The 22,822-nt window shown below is 46.2% G+C and overlaps 1 protein-coding gene across 2 annotated transcripts in view; it reads right to left on the reverse strand.

Annotated features, from left to right (window-relative positions):
• The window catches only part of USP31 (ubiquitin specific peptidase 31), an 88,699-nt gene that overhangs the window by 18,473 nt on the left and 47,404 nt on the right, over positions 1–22,822 (reverse strand). For both annotated transcript variants that reach the window (XM_062181018.1, XM_062181017.1), the window contains exons 7-13: positions 15,029–15,209; positions 10,951–11,062; positions 10,324–10,418; positions 8,585–8,662; positions 7,585–7,714; positions 3,305–3,424; positions 689–914 (exon numbers count right to left, since the gene is read on the reverse strand). In XM_062181018.1, the coding sequence (XP_062037002.1) occupies positions 689–914; positions 3,305–3,424; positions 7,585–7,714; positions 8,585–8,662; positions 10,324–10,418; positions 10,951–11,062; positions 15,029–15,209 (942 nt within the window). The remainder of the gene's footprint in view (positions 1–688; positions 915–3,304; positions 3,425–7,584; positions 7,715–8,584; positions 8,663–10,323; positions 10,419–10,950; positions 11,063–15,028; positions 15,210–22,822) is intronic.

The following is a 22,822-nucleotide window of genomic DNA, read 5'->3' on the forward strand; positions in this document are numbered from 1 at the left end:
GAAGTGGGAATTCTTGTTTAATGGGATTGTTCCTGTCTGAGAAGATGAAATAAATTCTGGAAACGAACAGTGATAGTGACTATATGACAGTGTGAATGCACCTAATGTCCCTGAACAATACATTTTAAAATGATAAGTTTTGTTATCTATACTTCATCACACTCTTTCACAGTGTTACCAATGGTTGTGCTGGAGCCCATGGAAAGTGGAATCCTTTCTAACTCTCTCTAGTCTCTAAATCTCATATGCTGAACATAGTTGCTCTTATAAAAAAGTAAATTTAACTGTAAATACAAAAAGGAAAACCCTTCCAAGTCACAGTAAATAGTGGTTCACAATGACTCCAAATAAAGGAGAGACTAAAACCTCAGGACAGTAGAGCAAATCAAGTAGGAAGTGCAAGTCAGGCCAACAGAGGGCAAGCCCTCAGCGGACCAGACGATGCCGTCCATGTCTGCACCGCTCGCCCAGCCAGGCCAGTAACTACTGGATGATCCAACGCAGGAGAAGGGGAAGAGCTTTAGTGCATTCGCTCCTGGTCAGAGACCAGAGGGTGGACACTGCCTTTACTGGTGGCACACAACCTCGGGGAAGAGCAAGTGAGGTCCTGGGGCCACGTCCCTCTGTCCCAAGGACAGCCTGCCTGAAGGAACCGAAGCACAGACACGCGGCCTCTCGCGCTGCAGACCTGTGTAGTGCCCCCCTTGCATGGTGCCATGATGATTGCACACAGCATACAGGTCATAGATGTAGTCCTCAGGGTCCCTCCCGAGTCCATAGGGCCGTCTCCACGGGGACCAGTGGGATGGCAAACTCCAGCTGCTCTGGCTTCTCTTAACCACATGAGGTGTCATGTCCAGGCCAGTCAAAGGGAACTTGACCATGTTCTGCAGTTTCATACGTCTGTCTCCTTCCTATTAGAAGAAGAAAAACAAGTTCTAACGACATTTTAACGCAAGCAGACGGCAGATCAGTTTAACGTGGAACGAGGATCCTATCAGTTGAAGCTGTCTGAGTCACCTGATGTCCCTAGACGTATACATAATAGAGAAATCAACTAACCATTTTAACTATCTGGAAGAAGAGGTTTTATTATCACAAATAGCAGAACCAGAGTGCATCTACATACAGGAGGTAAATTAACCTGAGTCTTTACTTTCTCATCTGTTGAAAGTTTTTTAAATTTCTGACTTGCAAAAACAATTTCAGGTAGCTCATCCCGATACCTCTGTCACTGAGGCATGAAAATTCCGGAAGCGATGACTATGCAAAGAGCAAACCCCAGGGCCTAACACAGAAGAGCCTACAGTTAACAATGCCCTGTTCCCTCCCCATCTCCTCCGGCTTCATACAGAGGACTCCAAAAAGTATGGGGAAATAGAAAGCAAAAATAAGTTTATTCTGGTTAATGCAAAAAACTTTTGGTTTTTTTTCATAATACATGTTTTCCATGAACTTTTTCATGACCTTTCATATGCACAGATTTCAAAAATTTTTTAAAGTAAAATGAACTTCTCTGTTGATTCCAGTTTCCACGAACTTTCTGAAGTCCCTTCATATTCATTTAATTCACAATCTTGGGTAGTCTGTATTTTCCATTAAGCCCAGGGGGAAATTCAGGAAAATACAACCACTGGCTGATTAGCATTTACTACATGCATGTTTCTTATGTCTTTGGGAACTTCAAAAGCTTGATCAAGCATGGATGTGCCCACCCCAAGGAGATATGGAATTATTAAGGCAAGAAGAATGTTCGTAAGAGAAAGGGAGGATGGGGCCTGGATGGTCAGGAAGGCCGGGCTGAAGAACTGAGACCTTACTCTGCAGTTCACGGGGAAGCCCTGCGCTTTCACGGGGGAGGCAACGTCTCCAGAGAGGAGGTGAAGAACGACGTGAGCTGCACACATGACATGTTGGGAGGCGTCGCAGGAACCGACTAACAGACTGCAACCAGCTGGGAAGTAAGAGAGTCTGAACCGGGCAGCAGCAAGAGCGGGGAGGAGGCACGAGCAAGCTGCGAGGTGTCTAGTGCGGGGGACAAGAACGAAGTGGAAAGGGCGGCACGGCCCGTTGGAGTCCGAGTTGCTGGAAGGGCAATGATATGCCTTCAAAGAAACGGGAAGCAAGGGAAAGTCTTGGGGGCAGAAAGGGAACAGAGGAGGCTGGGACCCAAATCTTCAACCAGAGCCCAACAGGAGGAAGTTGGGGCACCCAAGGCAAATGCTCACTCTCAATACTACAGGAGCCAAACCCAAACATCTGGATGAAAGCCCCAGCCCAGGGCCCATGCGTGTGTCACCCCGACACCTCCACTTCCTCAGCGAGCCCTAATCATCACCATCTCCACAACTCTACCAGGCCATCGGCGCTCCATTGATGACTGCATCGACCTCCCCCCTCAGGTGCCCCGTCTTCACTCCTATAGCCTCTAATCTGTTCTCCAGACAGCAGTCAAAACCACACCTCTGGTGGTCTACCTTCCCTGCTTACCAACTCTCATCACGTCCTACTCTGCCTACAAGGCTACGCTTGTATAACCAGCCTCTGCCCACTTCTTCTGCCCCAGCTCCCACCACTATCCCATGCACTGGCGGGCCAGCTCCAGTGGCCTCTTGTAGCCCCTGCCCTTGCTCTCCTCCCTCCAGCCCTGGCTCTGCACATACTGCTCCCACTGCCACCGCCTGCATGCGCCCCTGCTCCACCTCACTTGGTGAATGCCTGCTCATCTTGCAGACACAACCCTTACAGCCAGGCCTCACAGACTCCACCAATGTTTACCTCCCATTCACAAATGGGGCTGTTTGGGATAATCCTACCTCAGAGAATAGATAGCTTTTTGTGGGGGGGGGCTGGGGGGACTAACTCACAAAGCAATACAACTCAAGTACTTTTCTTTGTGTATGTTTATGACTCATCTCCCACACTACACAGCTGCTTTGGGGTAGCCAACATCGTCATTACATCAGGTAGAAATAGAATTCCAACTTCCCCAGAATGGATCTCTGTTTATTTTTTTTAAACCCAAAGCACACATACCAAAATTTCAGCATAAGATGTACAAGTCTAGAACAAACCCTCAAGACCTGCCATGTGAACTCAAACATCTAGGACCTCAAGGATCACAGATGCTCAAATTTTGTTTTGGGAGAACAAAACGTGACACAGAACAGAGAGGCAAACGTGTCTGTAACCTATACACACAGAATCACTGGATCAAACAGGGACACCCAAGAACCTCAGCCAGTAGGGGGCATAAGAAACTTAGTCTCGGCTTGTTTTTCACTTTCCACAGAGGGTTCCTCACCTGCCGAAACCTCTTGAGATGTATGATGAGCACGTCGGGCAGGGTCCACAGGCTTAATGTAATGCTCCCCTGCTGCAGCTGCTTGCAGTGTGGGCAACGCCAGGCGTCATCTGGGGCAAGCTGAAAACAAGGGGCACAACTTGCATTAGCACCTCTTAACACAAAGCTCTGTGACGGCAACATATGGGCGCCAGTTCAAGTCCCGGCTGCTCCACTTCCGATCCAGCTCTCTGCTATGGCCTGGGAAAGCAGTAGAAGATGGCCCAGGTCCTTGGATCCCTGCACCCATGTGAGACCTGAAAGAGGCTCCTGGCTTCAGATCAGCACAGTTCCGGCCGTTGTGGCCAATTAGGGAATGAACCAGTGGATGGAAGACCTCTCTTTCTCTCTGCCTCTCCTTCTCTCTCTGTGTAACTCCTTCAAATAAATAAATCTTTTTTTAAAAAAATCAGAGAATCAGACAGAAAGGGACCTAAACTGACACTGGTGAGTCCCCATCTCTGTGACATACTCCTCATATGTGGCCACACGGCTCAATGCTTAAAGAAAATTTGCTTTTTAAGTTCCGGTATTACAAACAGATGCTTAGTGTATCAAATACACTATCAAATACACTAAGAATGTCACGCCAATGTCTAACTGCTCTGATCAGTTCTAAGCTCTATACTGATCGTGTCTGTGCTGCTCTCAGGGTAAACCACTAACTAGAGATCCCGTTCTCTTGCTGATCTACCTGACTCTGCTTAGCAATGAAGGACCTATCCACTCCAGCAGGCAGTGTGTCCACTTCCAGACTGTCTGCTACAAAGTTCTTCCTCATAGGAAGACAAACCACTCTCCTGTCATCCGTGATATTTAAATTCTGCTTTTCAGACAAAATGAAGTTCAACCCTTCATCCACAGGATGGTCCTTCAAGCGCCTGATCCCTGCTAAAGGCCTCATCGGTCAGAAGACGCATAGCTGGGTCTGGATTTCCCTCCCTCCTCTCCCTGATGTGTCCCACTTTACCATGTTCTTGATGGTGAGCACTTGAAGGAATGAAAAGAGCAGTGCCACCACCATCAGCGTTCTGACACTGTTTCTCAGGGCTCCCTAAGGAGCACGACAGGGGCTGACCCCCGTGGCCCTGCTGATCGAGAATGAGAGCTCGCAGGCACTCAGACCTCACAGTCACTGCCATGTCGCTGATGGCAGTCCCAGCTTGCTTGTATCTACTCTGCTGTTCTTGCACTCCATACTGAACTCCTGCATGCCGCGCGTGCATTCCAGTCCCCATTTACTGAACACTTTCTATGTGCCAGGCACTTCTCTGGACACTGAGCTTACTCAGTGACCGAGACACATGGAGCTTTCGCTCCTGTGGCGCGTGTACTGTTTTCTCTCTCCCTTACCTCCTGTGCTCCAGCCACACTGGTCTCCTTAATGTCTTCAACCATGTCAAGTTCCTTCCTACCTATTCAACCCCTCTACACTGTAAACTGCGTGAGGGCAGAAACACTGTCTGGGTCTCTTCTCCCACCCCAGCGCCCACAGAGCAGTACTCAGTAAACTCTACTGAAGGGAAGAGCCCCTAAAACACACCCTGCTAGCAGGAACTCTTTCCAGATCAGCAAGAGTCTTGTACTGTCAAAGCTGCCTAGTGTATGTGCTCTCCTCTAGTCTGTGTGCCATTCTCAAGCATCTCCTGAGACAATTTTTTAAAAAAGCTAAGTAGATGGGGCTGGTGCTGTGGCGTAGTAGGTTAACGCCCTGGCCTGAAGCGCTGGCATCCCATATAGGCAGGCGCTGGTTCAAGACCCGGCTGCTCTACTTCCAGTCCAGCTCTCTGTTATAGCCTGGGAAAGAAGCAGAAGATGGCCCAAGTCCTTGGGCCCGTGCACCCACATGGGAGACTGGGAAGAAGCTCCTGGCTCCTGGCTTCGGATCAGCACAGCTCCAGTCGTTGCGGCCATTTGGGGAGTGAACCACCAGATGGAAGACCTCTCTCTCTCTCTCTCTCTCTGTCTCTCCTCTCTCTCTGTGTAACTCTGACTTTCAAATAAATAAATCCTTAAAAAAAAAAAAAAAGCTAAGTAGAAAAAGGTGTCATAGAGACTGCATTCAAAAGTCAACTATGTTATAATTAAAACCAAAACTGAAAAATCAAAAACAAAGAAAAACTACTGCTAAAGGAACCAGCTATGAGGAGCCAGGGGAGAGAAGATTCAGTGAGAATAGGAAAACTATTTGCAGATATCTGAAGGATAGACAAATGGAAGCAAATTAAGAATTCTCAGGGCTGGCATTTGGCACAGCAGGTAAAGCCACTGTGTCGCAACACCAGCATCCCATATGGGCACCAGGTCTAGTCCCAGCTGTTCCACTTCTGATCTGGCTCCCTGCTAATGTGCCTGGAATGCAGCGGAGGATGCCCAAGTGCTTGGGCTCCTGCACAAATGTGGGAGAACTGGAAGAAGCTCCTGGCTTTGACCTGGCCCAGCTCCGGCCATTGAAGCCATTTGGGGAGTGACCCAACGGATGAAAGATCTCTGTCTCTCCCCGCCCCCCCCCCCCCTTCTCTCAGTAACTCTGCTTTTCAAATAAATAAATAACTCTTTTTTTAAAAAAAATTAGGACTTCTGAGACATCACAAACTCAAGAGAGAACAGCTGTTGGGTACAGCAGCCATGGAGCACAGGTCACGTTAACTCTGATCAGCGTCAGAGCTACCCAGAGGAAATGCCGAGTCAAGTCTTGAGCAGACAAACCCTCGTATTCAGACTGGAAATTGCCCATTTAAAACTAGGCAGAAGAACCGAACCAGTAGAAAAAAAGGAATTTTAAAGTCCCCTCTGATGCTGAGATTGCGTGATTCTCTAGGAGGATAAATGAACAGTAAAAACCAACAGCAGGGGCCAGTCTTGTGGCATAGCGGGTAAACCACTGCTTGCTACGCCAGCACCTCATGTGAGTGCTGGTCTGAGTTCCACCTATTCCACTACCTGTGCCTGGGAAAGCAGTCGAAGATGGCTCAAGTGCTCAGGTCCCCACACTTATGTGGGAGACCTGGAAGAAGCTCCTAGCCCTTGGCTTCAGCTCGGCCCAGCTCTGCCTGTTGCATACATTTCAGGAGTGAATCAGCGGATGGGAGACTTCTCTGTCTCTGTCTCTCTCTAACTCAGCATTTCAAATAAATAAAATAATTCCAATTAAATATTTTAAAAACCCAACAGTCAAAATTATGATCCTAAGCATCACTGCATGATTAGACGAACTCCAAGTGCTCTAGTCATGGTTTTTTAAGGTGCATAAAAACCACATAGGCCTGGGTCCCACCCATGGAAACATTTCTCAATTTATCTGTCATCTATTCACTGAAATATGTACCGTGTTCCTATTATTTACAAAGCACTGTGATGAGTGGTCCAAAGTACCACTGCCCAGCACAACTTTCTGTCCATAGCTGCACTGTTCAATACGGAGGGCCACCAGCCACATGCCTACTGGGCACTGGCAATGTGGCTAATGCAACTAAGGAACTGAATATTTATTTTATTTATTTTATTTTTATAGATTTATTTTATTTTACTTGAAAGTCACAGTTACACAGAGAGAAGAGAGGCAGGAAGAGAGAGAAAGAGGTCTTCCACCCCATGGTTCACTTCCCAGGCGGCTGCAACGGCTGGAGCTGCGCCGATCTGAAGCCAGGAGCCAGGAGCTTCTTCCAAGTCTCCCACGTGGGTGCATGGGCCCAAGGACTTGGGTCATCTTCTACTGCTTTCCCAGGCCATAGCAGAGAGCTGGATCGGAAGTGGAGTAGCCGGGACTCGAACCAGAGCCCATGTGGGATGCCGGCACCACAGGTGGCAGCTTTACCCACTATGCCACAGCGCCGGCCCCTATTTTATCTTATTTTAATAGGTCCTGGCACCTTCGCTTTTAGTACACATGTACTAGTTGAGAATCACTGTTTTAATTACTAATGAAAATAACTTAAAACTTCTAAACTGAAACAACCAAAAAATAAACTGATCTTCAGCCCCTAGTAAGAAAGAAAAAGAATTAACTACAAAGATTTACTTCTTGAGCACTTCAATTAATCAAGGTTTTCTAGAAATTTAAACTACTTTTCATTAACATCCTAAAAGGAATAGCATTGAGATGTCCCTCTGCCTGCAGAACTTCTGTAAACACAAACTCCCAGAGGGTTTTCTGGGACATAATCTGCCTCTCCACTGCCACCTTGCCATGCCCCAGCCCCTGCCACTCGGAACCCCAGAAGTGCTGGGCAGCCTCCTACCCGCTCCTCTTTGGTGTAGAGCTGGAAACACTGGGACAGAGTGCAGGTCTGAGGCTGATGATGACGCTCCTTCTGCAGACGGACACTTTCCGCATCAGGGATGTACTCGTCTTCAGTGTTCACAAACAAGCTGCAATTAGGGGGGAAAGTGTTTCAGAGAAGGTCTTGCAAAAGAGACACGCAAATACAGTCACAGCCTCACAAAGTGGCTATGAACTCACAACTAGGCTGAGGTGTGAGAAAGCAAAAGTAGTGATCCAACTTTCTTAGGTTCTAACACGTCCTTCAAAATGGCTGCAAAGTTATTTCAAGAGTTAACTTAGGAGTTGGATTTTCTGAGATTGGCTATGAGCTGTGACGACATCATAAAGTCTTATCCTGCATAGTTAAGTGCATGTATTTCCTGCAGCTTGAGTTAATGCATCTATAACTAAAAAATCAGAGTAACTGGACATATGCAGTAGTTAATGAATATATAGCTTTTCTCTCAGCAGCAAACAACTGTTCTCAAGTTTTGGGACTGAGAAGACAGAATATACAAGGAAGAAGTAATAAATTGCTTAAATAAAGGATTAACAACATACTTGTATATTTACCTAAATAGAAAACAGGTCTGTGTCTCAGTTCATTTGTAAGATCAAAGGAATGCTGCTAAAAGTAATTAAAGCAAGCCTCTCAGGGTCACCACTGTGGTGCAGTTGAGTTAAGACACCACCTGCGATGCCATATGGCTCCAGTTCAAGGTCCTAGCTGCTCCACTTCCAATCCAGTTCCCTGCTAATGTGCCTGGGAAAGCGGAAGGTGGCCCAGGTGCTTGGGCCCCTGCCATCCATGTGGGAGACCAGGAGGAAGCTCCGGGCTTCAGCTGGCCCAGACCTGCCTGTTGTGGCCATCTGGGGAGTGAACCAGCAGATAGCAGATCTTTCTGTCTCTGTCTCTCCGCCTTTCAAGTCAATCAATCTCTAAAAAAGTATAAATATAAAGCTAAAAAAATACTCACAAATCTTTTGTCTCCTTGTCCCACTCTACGACTAATTTCACATGAGCGGTACCACCTGGTCCACAAGATTTTAATGCCCTATAGCATGGAAGGAAAAAAGCCACACATTATTTTCTAAGTAAATTACTTTACTTAAATGTGATTATGTCCTTCTGAATCATAATGTGATTGCTGAAAATCCATCACAGTTCCCATCAGGAATTGCTCTTAGTGAGACCACTGTCACTTCAGATTCAATAACTAGGTTACAACTGGACTACAAACTTCTTAAACTACAATGTCTACTATAGAAATAAAGAGGCTGGAAAAATTTGCCATCACACTATAACACTGTCCACCATCACTCAGATGTTTGTCATGATCTTTGCAATCTGTCCAATTTCTCACCTACCCAAAGACTGGACAACAGTACTCTGGAAACAGAGCCTGGGCTTGCCCTACCTGCCCTCATACCATGCTCAGTCTTCAGGCTACGCAGATCTACCCTGTGCCTTCCCCCTCATTTCTGCATACAGCCACTCCCCTCCCAGCTCACCGGCCCACTGCTGTCTCCTGAGAAACCCCTCGGCATTAACAGTTAACATTACTTATCTAACCTCTTTAATGATGTGCAATATTTTGGATCATTACTAATCCATTAAATCTAATCTCTAAAACCAAACAGTGAATGTTCAAACAGGACCACGTTGTACACGTTTTAGAATCCTAAAATGCAAGCACAACAATATTTTTTTAAAAGGTCATTACCATAAGTGTGTTTATGTGTCTGTGTCTGTGTCTGTGCACAGACATGTACATATTTCTGTTGATATTCTGTCAATACAATAAAAGGCTGAAGACAGCAGGGAGGACACTGGAGTTATAAATCCATGAGGGGAGCAGTGTGAAGGCTTTAAGGAAAGCTATAAGGAAAGGAACTATGGGCAGAGGAAACCACACATGCCATGCGCACATAGAGATCAGGAAGCACAGGACAGTGGGGAAAGGACTGGCAAGGCCTGAGAGAACCATGAGAGAGCATCACACACTGCGGGACCTGGGCCAGGCCTGAGAGAACCATGAGAGAGCATCACACCCTGTGGGACCTGGGCCAGGCCTGAGAGAACCATGAGAGCGCATCACACCCTGTGGGACCTGGGCCAGGCCTGAGAGAACCATGAGAGCGCATCACACCCTGTGGGACCTGGGCCAGGCCTGAGAGAACCATGAGAGCGCATCACACCCTGTGGGACCTGGGCCAGGCCTGAGAGAACCATGAGAGCGCATCACACACTGTGGGACCTGGGCCAGGCCTGAGAGAACCATGAGAGCGCATCACACCCTGTGGGACCTGGGCCAGGCCTGAGAGAACCATGAGAGCGCATCACACCCTGTGGGACCTGGGCTTTATTGTTCAGGTCACACATCACCTTTGAAAGGTTTCACGGAGGAACAGGCATGATCAGAACACTACTCTGGAAAACTTCCTTCTCCATGAATATAAAAATGTGTAACTGGTCTGTGGTGCCAGGAAATACACTTGCTTGCTTCCCTAACATGAGTAGCCAATGGCTTTTCTAATGAAAAAAGAAAAGGTCACAATACACATCACACTCAAATAGGAGTCAGAGTAAAATAAGTACTTAATTTCTAAATGAGCCTGAAGAACATAGTGCATTTACATGGGAATTAGACCAAGTGTGACCGGAAATCACATAGGAGCCTATGTGAAATTCCAGAAGCTGATTTTTCTTCGTTACCTTTCTACCGTCGGGTGGCACAGAGGCTGTTCCTCCTGGGGCAGCAAGTATGTTATTCCCACGACGCTGACCACACGCAGACTGAACGGACACACCTGCGCCAACGTCAAAGGGCGATGAGACTAAATTTCCCCTCGAGGGCACATCTCACGGGGCAATTGAAACACGGAGGAGAGGTCTAGTGAGCTGCTCACTTCACGAGACGCATCTCTGTAACATTCTATTGGGTTGCTGAGCCACTCTAATACTTTAAGTATGACTGATCCAAATGCACTTTGCATATCACGCATTATGTGAGACAAGTAACGCATGGCTTTCACGGAACATTAACTGAACACTCTTCCACGGACACCATAATATACTAGCAATAATTGTAAAGATATATAGATAGATGCGCTACTAAAACCTTTCCAGAATGATCATGTACTAAACGTTATTAGATAAATACTCTATAAAGGATCACACAGCAGTTCAAGGAAAAGCTTGAGTGGCCAGCCCCTTTCCTACAATGAGGGATACGTTCCCAGCCTTGAAAATCTGACCACAGTAAATCCAAATTTCATGGCAACGACTGTCTCTCCTGGGAATACATGCATGCTCTGCTAGAATATCAAAGTGCTTACCAACCTGAATGCAAACTGTGGGCCTCAAGAAATACTTCATCTTCTCCAGGATTTCCTTCTGCAGAAGGTCCCATGCTACCGTCTTCTCCAGGTGCAGCATGAAAGGCAGTCCAAACCTAGCACACATAGATTTTGTAGTCACCTTAAAAGTATGGCTATTTTCCAATGATGTAATCCCTTATTTCTTTTTGTTTTTCTAGTCTGGGATGCAGAGAGAGAGGGAAAGAAAACTCCCAGCCCTTGGTTCATTCCCCAAAAGCCAGAGCCGGGCCAGCGTCAGTGTCAGAAACCAGGAACTCAATCCAGATCTCTCCCTCGTAAGTGATGGGAACCAATTACTTGAGCCATCACTGCCGCCTCACAGGGTCTGCACTGGCAGGAAGCGGGGATCAGGAGCCGGAGCTGGAGCCGCAGCCGGAGCCGGGAACTAAAGCTGGGCTCTCCAATGTGGGACGTGGGCATCTTAACTGCTAGCCTAAATGCCCACTCCCACTCCCTTGCTCTTCATCTTTCAAAGTGGAATCACAATATACTTGGTTTCAGGAAGAGTTTTCAAAGTGAAAACACAGGAAATTTAATGGTAGCTCTCATAAAGAGATGGTGAAAAAGTCAGAAGAACAGCTTGGATTTCTAAGTGGAATTTAATAGCTCGTGCACCCAAATAGCTTCTAGGGAAGTTTGATGCTACAACCAAGGGGACGGAATAGGTGATGAGAGTGGACACGAGTCTGGCAAACCACAGGGGTCAAACCTACAACAAGTGGCAGGCATGTGGGGCTGTGGGCCAAGCCAGCACTTGGGACGTCGGCCTCCCGTATGGGTCCCAGAGGATTATTTAGGGTTGGAAGATCCAAGAGGCAGCAGCCACATCCTGGTCATCTCTGAAAACACGAGAGGCCCTGGCAAGCAGGTGGCCTGCCGGAAACTGTCTGGGCTCTGCCATGTTCCTATGTCCTAAAGAATCAGAGGCAATTCTGTGCCCTGAAATCACCAAGGAAGCTTCAGGGAGCAATGGGGCCCAAATCCAGTCTCTAGAGAGTCTTCAAAGTCAGTGTGGAATGAGAATTTCCTTAGGCACACCCCAGAGGTTTTAATATGCAGTCAAAGGGGGAGACCACGAGCCTAGCCGCACCTCTCACCTACCACCCAGTCATTCAGACCTATCTGCTGTTCCTGCAGGTGTCCGACTCCCACACGTCCAGGTTTTGGGGCAGGCAATTCCCTCCACGTGGGCCACCCCTCCCCCACGTCTTCTGGGCCATCACCTACTCCGCCACAGGAAGATCCAGTGGAGGTTCCTTCTCCAGGATGCAGCCTGGCGCCGTGCTCCCGTGGGCGCCACAGCTCTAACGGCTCTGAGCCGTCCAGGTTGCCTAGTGACTGTTTACACCTCCGCTGTGAGTGCTCTGACAGCAAGAATGGTGATTATTTATTTAGTGGCCTCAACAGTCAATGCTTCAAAAATTGCAGATACTGAATGGAGGAGTGAATGAACAATCCACTAATCTAAGGATGAACTCTGACACAGGCCTTGGCTGAAGTAGAAACGCTGACATCACAAGAAACGTGTTCCTAACAGCCAGCAAACTGTGGACTCACAGGAGGACTCAACAGGGAACCCGTCTGCTGAGAGCTGCCAGGGTCTGAAACACTGAGAACAGACCCCAATCACCCGATTCTATTTTCTGTAAAACATCGAGCATCTTGAAGAGGACACAGCCAGTTCTTTATTTCACACAAACACACTGAGCTGCCACTCCTCCAGGGCTTTAAACAAGCCAGGCGCCATCTAGTCTCACTGCTCACTCCAGGTATTCCCTCTGCCCGGGATCCTCGCCCTCCACAGTCACACAGCTCCCAGCTCCTCCTCCCGGGGCACCACTCAGGGCAGCCTCCTCAGGATGCCTCTTCTGACCTGCTTTGCTCACACAGTCTTGCTTCTCTACCATCATACTCAATCATTCTTGCTGTTTTCTTTGTTTTGATTGATTTGAGGGAAGGAGGGTGGGGAAGACAGGGACATGGGGAGAGGGGGAGGGAGCCCCAGCCCGAGCTCATGAGATCACTCCCATCAGCTGATTCTCTCCTCTAATGACTCCAACAGCCAAGATGGAACCAGGCCGAAGCTGAGAGCTGGGAACTCAACCCAGGTCAGCCACATCATGCAGGGACTCAACCACTTGAGCCATCATCTGCTGGAAGCTGGCACTGAGAGTTGAGCCAGAACTCAAACCCAGGCATTCCCGTATGGGATGTGACTTCTAGGCCAAATGCTGTCTGAGTGTCTTCATCATGGCAACAACTGCCTAAAGTCCAAAGTGTTCGCTTGTTTTTACCTGGTCTGTGCTAAGGAGGAGTAAGTTAAGCTAAGCTCCCAAGGGACAGAGACCCTGTTTATCCTGTTCACTGCTGTATCCCCAGTGTTTAGAACCCGGACATACTGAAGTGTCTAATCATGAGTATCATAGATACACATATCAACATACTTTACAATGGTATTATTTACCTCCCAAGGAGCTGAGTTCAAAAAACATCCTAAGAGGCAAACAGAAAAACTATCCTGACACAAGTGTCAGAAATATGGGCGGGGGGGAGCTGTGGCACAGCTGGTTAAAGCCCCAGCCTGCAGTACCAGCATCCCATATGGGCACCGGTTCGAGTCCTGGCTGCTCTACTTCTGATCCAGCCCAAGTCCTTGGGCTCCTGCACCCACGTGGAATCCAGAGGAGGCTCCTGGCTCCTGGCTTCGGATCGGCTGAGCTCTGGCCATTGTGGCCATTTGTAGAGTGAACCAGTGGAATGGAGGACTGCTCTCTCTCCTCTGCCTCTCTCTGTAACTCTTCTTTCAAATAAATAAAATAGGGCTGGAGCCACAGCTCACTAGGCTAATCCTCTGCCTGCGGCACTAGCACCCTGAGTTCTAGTCCCGGTTGCTCCTCTTCCAGTCCAGCTCTCTGCTGCAGCCCGGGAGGGCAGTGAAGGATGGCCCAAGTGGTTGGGCCCTGCACCCGCATGGGAGACAAGGAAGAATCTCCTGGCTTCAGATCGGCACAGGGCTGGCCGTAGTGGCCATTTGGGGGGTGAACCAACGGAAGGAAGACCTTTCTCTCTGTCTCTCTCTCACTAACTCTGCCTGTCAAAAAAAAAAAAATTCCTAAAAAAAGAGAAAAGAAAAGAAAAATATAGAGGGGCCAGCACTGTAGCATAGTGGGCTAAGCCTCCACCTGTGGTGCCAGCATCCTACATGGGTGCTGGTTCTAGCCCCAGATGCTCCACTTCTGATCCAGCTCTCTGCGATGGCCTGGGAAAGCAGCAGAAGATGGCCTATGTGCTTGGGTTCCTATATCCTTGTGGGAGACCTGGAAGAAACCCTGGCTCCTGGCTTTGGAACAGCTCAGCTCCAGCCTTGGCGGCCATTTGGGGAGAGAACCAGTAGATGGAAGACCTCTCTCTGTAACTCTGCCTCTCAAGTAAATAAATCTCTCAAGTGAGAGAGAGAGTGAGAGAGAATCTTCTATTCAATGGTTCACTCCCCAAATGGCCACAATGGATGGAGCTGAACTGATCCAAAGCCAGGAACCAGAAGCTTCTCCCAGGTCTCCTATGTGGGTGCAGGGGCCCAAGCACTTAAGCCATCTTCTGCTGCTTTCCCAGGCCATCAGAAAGGAGCTGGCTCAGAAGTGGAGCAGCCGGTACTTGAGCTGGCACCTATATAGGATGTTAGCATCACAGGCGGTAGCTTTACCTGCTATGTCACAGCACTGGTCCCTTAAATAAATTTTTACAAAAAATAGATCTAGAGTCCCCAGAGGAGCCTGAACTTAAAATACATATATGAAATGAGCCTTTAAAAACAAGGTGAGCTTTAAGAACCTCTGCAACTCAGATTCTATTAGACCAATTTTATACTCTCCCCTTTCCAACCCCTCAAATCAGCTCAACTTAACACACATGTTCTTTCTAAACACCAGAATCAAAACTTAGCTATTAAAAGTCAGAACTTTTCACCCCTGCTATTCAAAACATCTAAAAATATCGGTTTTTAAAAGCTCAGTAATTACTGTGAAATCAGTTGTTTTTACCTTTTCCCCTGCTGCCCAGTGCAGGCCCGGTTACACACCAGCAGAACAATCTTGTCGCTTCCTGCTCTTGTGCTGGGCAAATCCATTTTCCCTTGCTTTGCTGCTGTTTGTGTAGGGGAAGACAGTCTGTGATGATCCAAGCCAAATTTCAAGTGGTTTAGATTGTTGTTTAAGTGAATTCCTGAAATGGAATAACAACAACTCTTTGAAGTAAAAACATCTCTTTGAAATTCTTTTCATTCATTCATTACAAAGAAATTTACCCACAGAGAAAAGAAATTGTCATTGTGTAATAGAAACTGCAGCAGGACAAATGAACAGTCTACAGTGAGATAACTTATCTAGCCATGAAGATAATTTCTTTATCCTTCTTTATTTCCTTTAAACTAGCCTTATCTTAAAAGCTGAAAATTAAAACTCTGCTCTTCAGTGAATGTTAGATACAGTTTGAGAAAGTCTGTCAAGATGATCCACCAAACTATATTCCAAGTGAAGCCACGCCACCAGCAATCAAAGAAGTAACTGAAGACGAGAACATGCAGAATGGTCGTCAACGTTCCAACGGCAGCATTCTCTCCACGATTAAAGAGCCAGACTTGCAGAAACAAAACAAACTCCACCGGCTGGACCCAGAGCCATGAAAACATGCCAACTTTGAGACCATCGACTACACTAGATCAGCCCGCAGGAAAATGGACAAAGCTATGTGTCAAACAGGTCTTCAGAAATGCCCCTGTCAGTCAGGGCTAGCCAGCAATTCAGCACCTAGCACAAGACCTGCACTTAGTGGGGACTGAGCAGTGCCTGCTACGTACCTGCTCACTTCTTCAATCCTTTCAAAGTTCAGCTCAAGAAAATGACTCCCCAACTGGAGAGCAGAAGAAAAGAGGCCTTCCCAACACCCCCATAATCATAATTACAACACGGGTAAGAAATATAATGGTTTACACAACAACAGGCCTAGCAGAATTCTGGCAATAAGCTGACTATCCATTAATAGGAACTGCAGAACCTATTGGGACAGATCAGCACGATAGCAATTTAAAATAACAAGTACATAGTTTATACCTAAATAAATTCCAAAGAGTTAAAAAGACACATATAGAGAAATTAGAAATAAGGAAAACTGAAGCCTTAGTAAGTGACTGAAGGGAGTACTTAAGCTTAAACACACACAAGTAATAGGAGATTTCACTTTACAACCATTTTAAATTCGGGCATGAAAAAATTAAAAAATAACAGAAGTCTGAATTGGAGACAATGAATGACCTCATTTCCCAGCTTCCTGGCAGAAGGAAGGGTGGGGAGGGCCTCTTCCAGGATTTCTAGTAAGATGAAGGATGTCATCTGACTGCACAGAGACGAAGCTCTGTGCAAACTGAGGACCTGTCTGTGACCAGCTGGGTGCCCGAGGGCCGGCTACTCAGTGACCCAAATCTCAGCTCCCTCATTCCTGAAGCGGGGAGAGCGGCAGACTGATCTGAGTGAGCAAAGCACAGACTCACACACACTCAGTAGTGGTCTCCTCTTCCGACAAAGGCACTCCCCGGCGAGAATCTGGAGTCACCAAATTCACTTAGGAATAGAAAATTCGTGTTAACCCTAAGCAGTGTGGGTGCATAAGGAAATTTGGGGAAATTTCCAGCTGAACAAACGTTCAACTGAGCTAAATGTTTAGCTGAGTTCCTGCTATGTATTAGAAACCGTACTGAACTGTTTAGTGCAGAAAGATGAAGTAAAAAGTAACCCAACTCTAGAGAATTTCAGTGTTCTGGAAAGGACAGAAGAGAACAGATCATTTCTTCACAACAGGCTGGTACAAAAGATTTGCTGACACCATGAATGAAAGATAGGAGAGCAGGAGTTAGCAGCCCGGAGTGGGGAAGGAGGGAAAGGCTTTCTGAACAAGGTTGATGGCCGGTTATTTCTTATTGTAATGCGATAAAATCAGGAAATAATTTAGGCAAAGAAAAGTATATGCATGAAAATGCAACATCAGGAAGACAAAACTCAAATAAGAGATCTGATAGAAAACAGTAACAATGTAAATATGAGTAGACTGAATCCTAAACTGGCACTCAACAAACTGACAAACCCAATACACAGAATCCTCCCAAGGATCAGAAGATAGAAGGCCCAGAGCCTCTGGAAGTAGTGGAGAAAATAAAAGAGGTATTAAAGGACGCAAGAGCATTCAAAAATGAGAAAAGAATAATTTGTTCAACAAACGGTACTGGGACAATCAAATACGTACATGCAAAAAGAATGGAGTTGAGGCCCTATATCACACCAGATAAAAAAACCTGAAATGTATCAAACAACCCATATCTAAGAGCAAGAGTAAAACTTTACGATCTTGGATTTGGTAATGGATTCTTAAAATCTAACACTAGGAGTAGACATGTGGCATAGTGGTTGAGATACCCACACCCCCATCAGAGTGCCTGGGTTCATGTAACAGCTCTACTCTCATTTTCAGCTTCCTGTTAACATGCAGCCAAGGAAACAGCAGGTGATGGCTCAAGTATCTGGGCCCCTGCCACCCTCGTGGGAGACCTGAACTGAGTTCCCGATTCCCACCTTCAGCCTGCCCCAGTCCTGGCCATTGCAGGATTTGGGCAGTGAACCTACAGATGGGAGCTTGCTCTCTGTCTCTCAAAAAAAAAATTGACTATGATACAAAATCATAGCAACAAAAAATATAAAAATTTTCACCAAAGGACACTACCAAAAACTAAAAAGACAACTCACAGAATGGAATAAAATATCTGCAAATCATATATGGAATAAGGGTCTAGTATTACATTTACATACTTACAAAAAATTCTTACAACTCAACCACAAAGGCAACACAATTTAAAAATGGGCAAAATATTTGAATAGATATTTCTGCAAAGAGAATATATAAATGGACAATAGGCAGAAGAAAAAAAAATGTTCAACATCATTTATCCCTTACAGAAGCGCAAATCAAATCCACAAGGAGGTAACCTTTCATACCCACTACAATGGATGGAACCCAAAAGATGGAAAATAAACGTTGGCAAAGATGTGGAGAAACTGAACCCTCACACACTGCTGATGGGAATGCAGAACAACACAGTGCTGTGAGAAAACAGGCAGTTTCCTTAAAAGTTACACATAGAATGATGATATGATCTCGCAATTCCATCCCACACAAATGCCCAAAAGAACTAAAAACAGGTAGTAGTCAAACAAATACTTATCCACCAATGTTCACAGCAGCATGATTCACAATAGCCAAAAGGTGGAAACGCAAATGCCTATCACTAAACGGACAGGTAAACAGAATGTGATACATTCCTACAAAGGAATAACATACAGCCATGAAAAATGAAACAGGGATGCATACTACAACAGGTTTGAACCTGGAAACAGTGCACTAAGAGAAAAAAGCAAAGTGAAATAAAAGATAGAGGGAAAAAGAAAATTGGAGGACCGACCCACGAATTCCATCATTCAAATGACAGGCGTTTGAAAGGAAAAACCAAAGCAAAACAGAGAAGAAACCATAAAGTAAACAATTTAAGAACCTTTCCTGGTACTAAAGGGCACAAATTCTCTTTTCAAACGGTCCACAGAGCAACCAGCAAAAGCGAGGCGGAGCAAAGACGGGCTCCTGGGCACACTGTTAGGAAATTTCAAAATACTTACAATAAAGAGAAGGTCCTAAGGGCTCCCACAGAGAAAAGAATGGCCACAAACAACAGACTAGAAGACAATGGCTTCAGCCTTCTCAGCTGGGCTATAAACGGTAACAGAACAATGCCTCTAAAATTCTGAAGAAAAACTATGAAGGAAAATTATACAACCTAGAATACTATCCCTGACCCCAGGCCAATTCAGCCAGAGGCAGACTAGAGACATTTTCTAATTCTCAATTTATCTCCCACGCACCCTTTCTTAGCTCCTAGAGGATGTGGGATGGAGGAGAGCAGTCCTGGGAGGACAGCTCCACGTACCAGCCACAGAGGGCGTTCCCATGTCCCAGTGGGAACATGTGCAGACTAAGCCAACAGAATGCTTAACCTCTCTCAATACCTTCAGACAACTGATCACAATGTTGGGAACAAGTTCCCAATGGGAACACGTGGAGACTAAGCCAACAGAATGCTTAACCTCTCTCAATACCTTCAGACAACTGATCACAAGGTTGGGGAACAAGTTACTGAAAATGCACAGAGCACTACACAAATAAATAAGTCAGTAAAGAAAATTATCAGCTCCAGGGAAAACAGATACACAGGAAACTGAAGTTCCTGACACAGAATAACATAGACACTAAATATCATCCAAGTCCAAATCATGATGGCCCTGTGCTGGGAGGGTGGTGGGGAGCACCAGGAGGATAGGAGGAAGAAAGGGCTAAATCCACACCTGCCTCAGTACAGAGTCAATAGATAATGCCTAAATCCAACAATCAAAAAAGTGTGGCAGTAGTACTTAACCCATGAAAATAAACAGAAAAATCAGCAGCTAAAATGTGTGGAACTAACTTATAACCACAAGGAGACTTTATATCCATAAAACAAGGGTGGTAAGGAGCACTCAGAGAGCAAGATGGTCTTGAAGATAATCACTTACATAAAAGCTCAACAAGCCTCTGTTAAATAACACACAAGATCCTGCTAAAAACTAAATGAGAAAATTAGCAGATCCACTTGGAAAACACTCCTCAAAATACAATGTTAAAAGAAACACCGGGAGGGGCGTTTAGTCTAGTGGTTTAAGGCACCCACACCCCATACCACCCGTGCCTGAGTTCGGTCCTAAGTGCCAGCTCCTGACTCCAGCTTTCTACTAATGCACTGCCTGGGAGACAGCGGTGAGAGCTCAAGGAACAGGGTTCCTGCCACCCAAGCTGGAGCTCTGCACTGTGCCCCCAGCCCTGGCCCAACCTCAGCTATTGTGGGCATGTGAAGAGGGAGGGCCAGCGGATGGGAGCTCCGTCTGACACCCACTCTCAGTCTGCCTTTCAAATCAAAAAACTTTTTAGTTAAAAAAAAAAAAAAGGGGGCCGTCGCTGTGGCACAGAGGGTTAACACCCTAGCCTGAAGCCCCGGCATCACATATGGGTGCCGGTTCAAGACCTGGCTGTTCCTTTTCCAATCCAGCTCTCTGTTATGGCCTGGGAAAGCAGTACAAGATGGCCCAAGTCCTTGGACCCCTGTACTCATGTGGGAGACCTGGAGGAGGCTCCTGGCTCCTGGCTTTGGATTGGCGCAGCTCCGGCCATTGCAGCCAACTAGTGAGTGAACTATCAGATGGAAGAGATCTCTCTCTCTCTCTCTGCCTCTCCTCTCTCTGTATAACCCTTTCAAATAAGTAAATAAATTTAAAAATAAAAAATAAAAAAGGAGAGGCTGGCGTGTGGTGCAGTAGGTTAATCCTCCGTCTGTGGTGCCAGCATCCCATAGGGGTGCCGGTTCTAGTCCTGGCTGCTCCTCTTCCAATCCAGCTCTCTGCTATGGCCTGGGAAAGCAGTAGAAGATGGCTGGGTCCTTGGGCCCCTGCACCCGTGTGAGAGACTGGAGGAAGCTCCTGGCTCCTGGCTTTGGATCGGCACAGCTCCGGCTGTTGTGGCCATTTGGGGAGTGAACCAGCGGATGGAGGACCTTTCTGTCTCTCATTCTCACTGTATGTAACTCTACCTCTCAAATAAATAAATAAAATCTTAAAAAAAAAAAAAAACAACCATACCAAACCAAGGAATTCAGAATGGTTCAGCACTAGGACAATATACATCAAGTCATCCTATCAATAAACAAATGGGGAAACTGTCAGGCCCTCTGGCACGATGACTAAGGTGGAAGCTCTGCAGCCAGGCTGGCTCAGTTAGCCTGGTTGTGCCTTAGGTTTGCTCATCAGAAATGTGACAAGAGGAACAGCAGCAACCTCAGGGTTCCTGTGAGAAGCTGACACGTGAAATAGATAGAACACTGGCTAGCACACAGAAAGCACTCAGGAAATGCCATCATTCTCATCACCGTCACGTAGTTTATCAAATGCCTTCCCAGAATCTTATTTTCTTCCTAGTACACTAGAAATTTTTTTTAAAAATCAACATAAATAATAGATATCCCAAACCAACAGCAATATCACATCAAATACGTATAATGAGAGAAATGCTCATTAGTCAAAAAATAAAACAAGGACGCAATGGCCATCATCAATGTAATTCATCAAGGTTCTATAGTTTCTAACAAATGTAGTAAAACCAGGCTTAAAAAAAAATATCTGGGGCCAGTGCTGTGGCATAGTAGGCTAAGCCTCTTCCGGCGGTGCCAGCATCCCATATGGGCGCCGGTTCATGTCCTGGCTGTTTCTCTTCTGATCCAGCTCCCTGCTATGGCCTGGGAAAGCAGTGGAAGATGGCTCAAATCCTTGGGCCCCTATACCCATGTGGGAGACCCGGAAGAAGCTCCTGGTTCCTGGCTTCGGAATGGCCTGGCTCTGCCGGTTGCAGCCATTTGGGGAATGAACCAGCAGATGGAACACCTTTCTCTCCATCTCTCCCTGCCTCTCTCTCTATAGCTCTACCTCTCAAATAAATAAATAAAATCTTAAAATAAATAAAGATAAGGCCGGCGCCGCGGCTCACTAGGCTAATCCTCCGCCTTGCGACGCCGGCACACCGGGTTCTAGTCCCGGTTGCCCCTCTTCCAGGCCAGCTCTCTGCTGTGGCCCGGGAGTGCAGTGGAGGATGGCCCAAGTGCTTGGGCCCTGCACCCCATGGGAGACCAGGAGAAGCACCTGGCTCCTGCCATCGGAACAGCGCAGTGCGCCGGCCGCAGCGGCCATTGGAGGGTGAACCAACGGCAAAAGGAAGACCTTTCTCTCTGTCTCTCTCTCTCACTGTCCACTCTGCCTGTCAAAAATTAAAAATAATAATAATAAAAATAAATAAATAAATAAAGATAAAATAACTACCAGACAGCAAGAGATAAAATAACACTATTTGTTGATTTTGTGATTCTCTAGAAAACCAACAGATAAGATTTTAGAATGCTTATTAAAAAATGTCTGCAAAAATTAGTAATTCCCTGAAAATCAGCATATCTGGTGAAAATATACAACAAGGGAAGAAGGGTTATTACTCGCAATAGCAACAAAGCACACATGAATAACCTTGACACGTAAGTGATCTAGATGGAGAAGTCACAGAACTTCCTCAGGAATATGAAAGGCATAAATAAGTGGAGATAGCATTTTTATGAAGGAGAAGGCTCAGTGCTGTGGGAAAGACACCCTCTCCCAGTTAATTCTACACTAAGAATCCAATCCAAAGAGTATTAGGGAGACTTGAAAATATTATTCTGTAATTCACCCTTAAAAGGATAAATTAATTAAAATAGTCATAAAATGTTAACTATTGAGACAGGTATTTGATTGAACAGTTAAAACATCACTAGGGACACCACATCCCACATCAGAGAGCCTGATCCTCTGCTTCTGATCCGGCTTCCTGCTAATGCACACCCTGGGAGGCACAGGTGCTAGCCCAAGCCCTCTGCCACCCAGGCTTCCGCCTGAGCCAGCCCTGGCTGTTGCACCCATTTGTGGGGAGAGCCAGCAAATGGAAGATCCTCTCTCCCTCTCTTCCTCTCTTTCTCCCTCTCTCTGCTTTAAAAATAAAGTGCAAATAGATAAATAAGCTTTTTAATTGTAAACTAAATAACAGGAAAAGAGAAGATTGCATTGAAAGTAGTGCTTCCCTCTTCCCCTCACCAGTGGTTAATTTGGGCAGTATATTAAAATCTTTTTTCTTTTTTT

Source organism: Lepus europaeus, chromosome 21, assembly GCF_033115175.1.
Source record: "Lepus europaeus isolate LE1 chromosome 21, mLepTim1.pri, whole genome shotgun sequence".
Classification (NCBI taxonomy): Eukaryota; Metazoa; Chordata; class Mammalia; order Lagomorpha; family Leporidae; genus Lepus; species Lepus europaeus.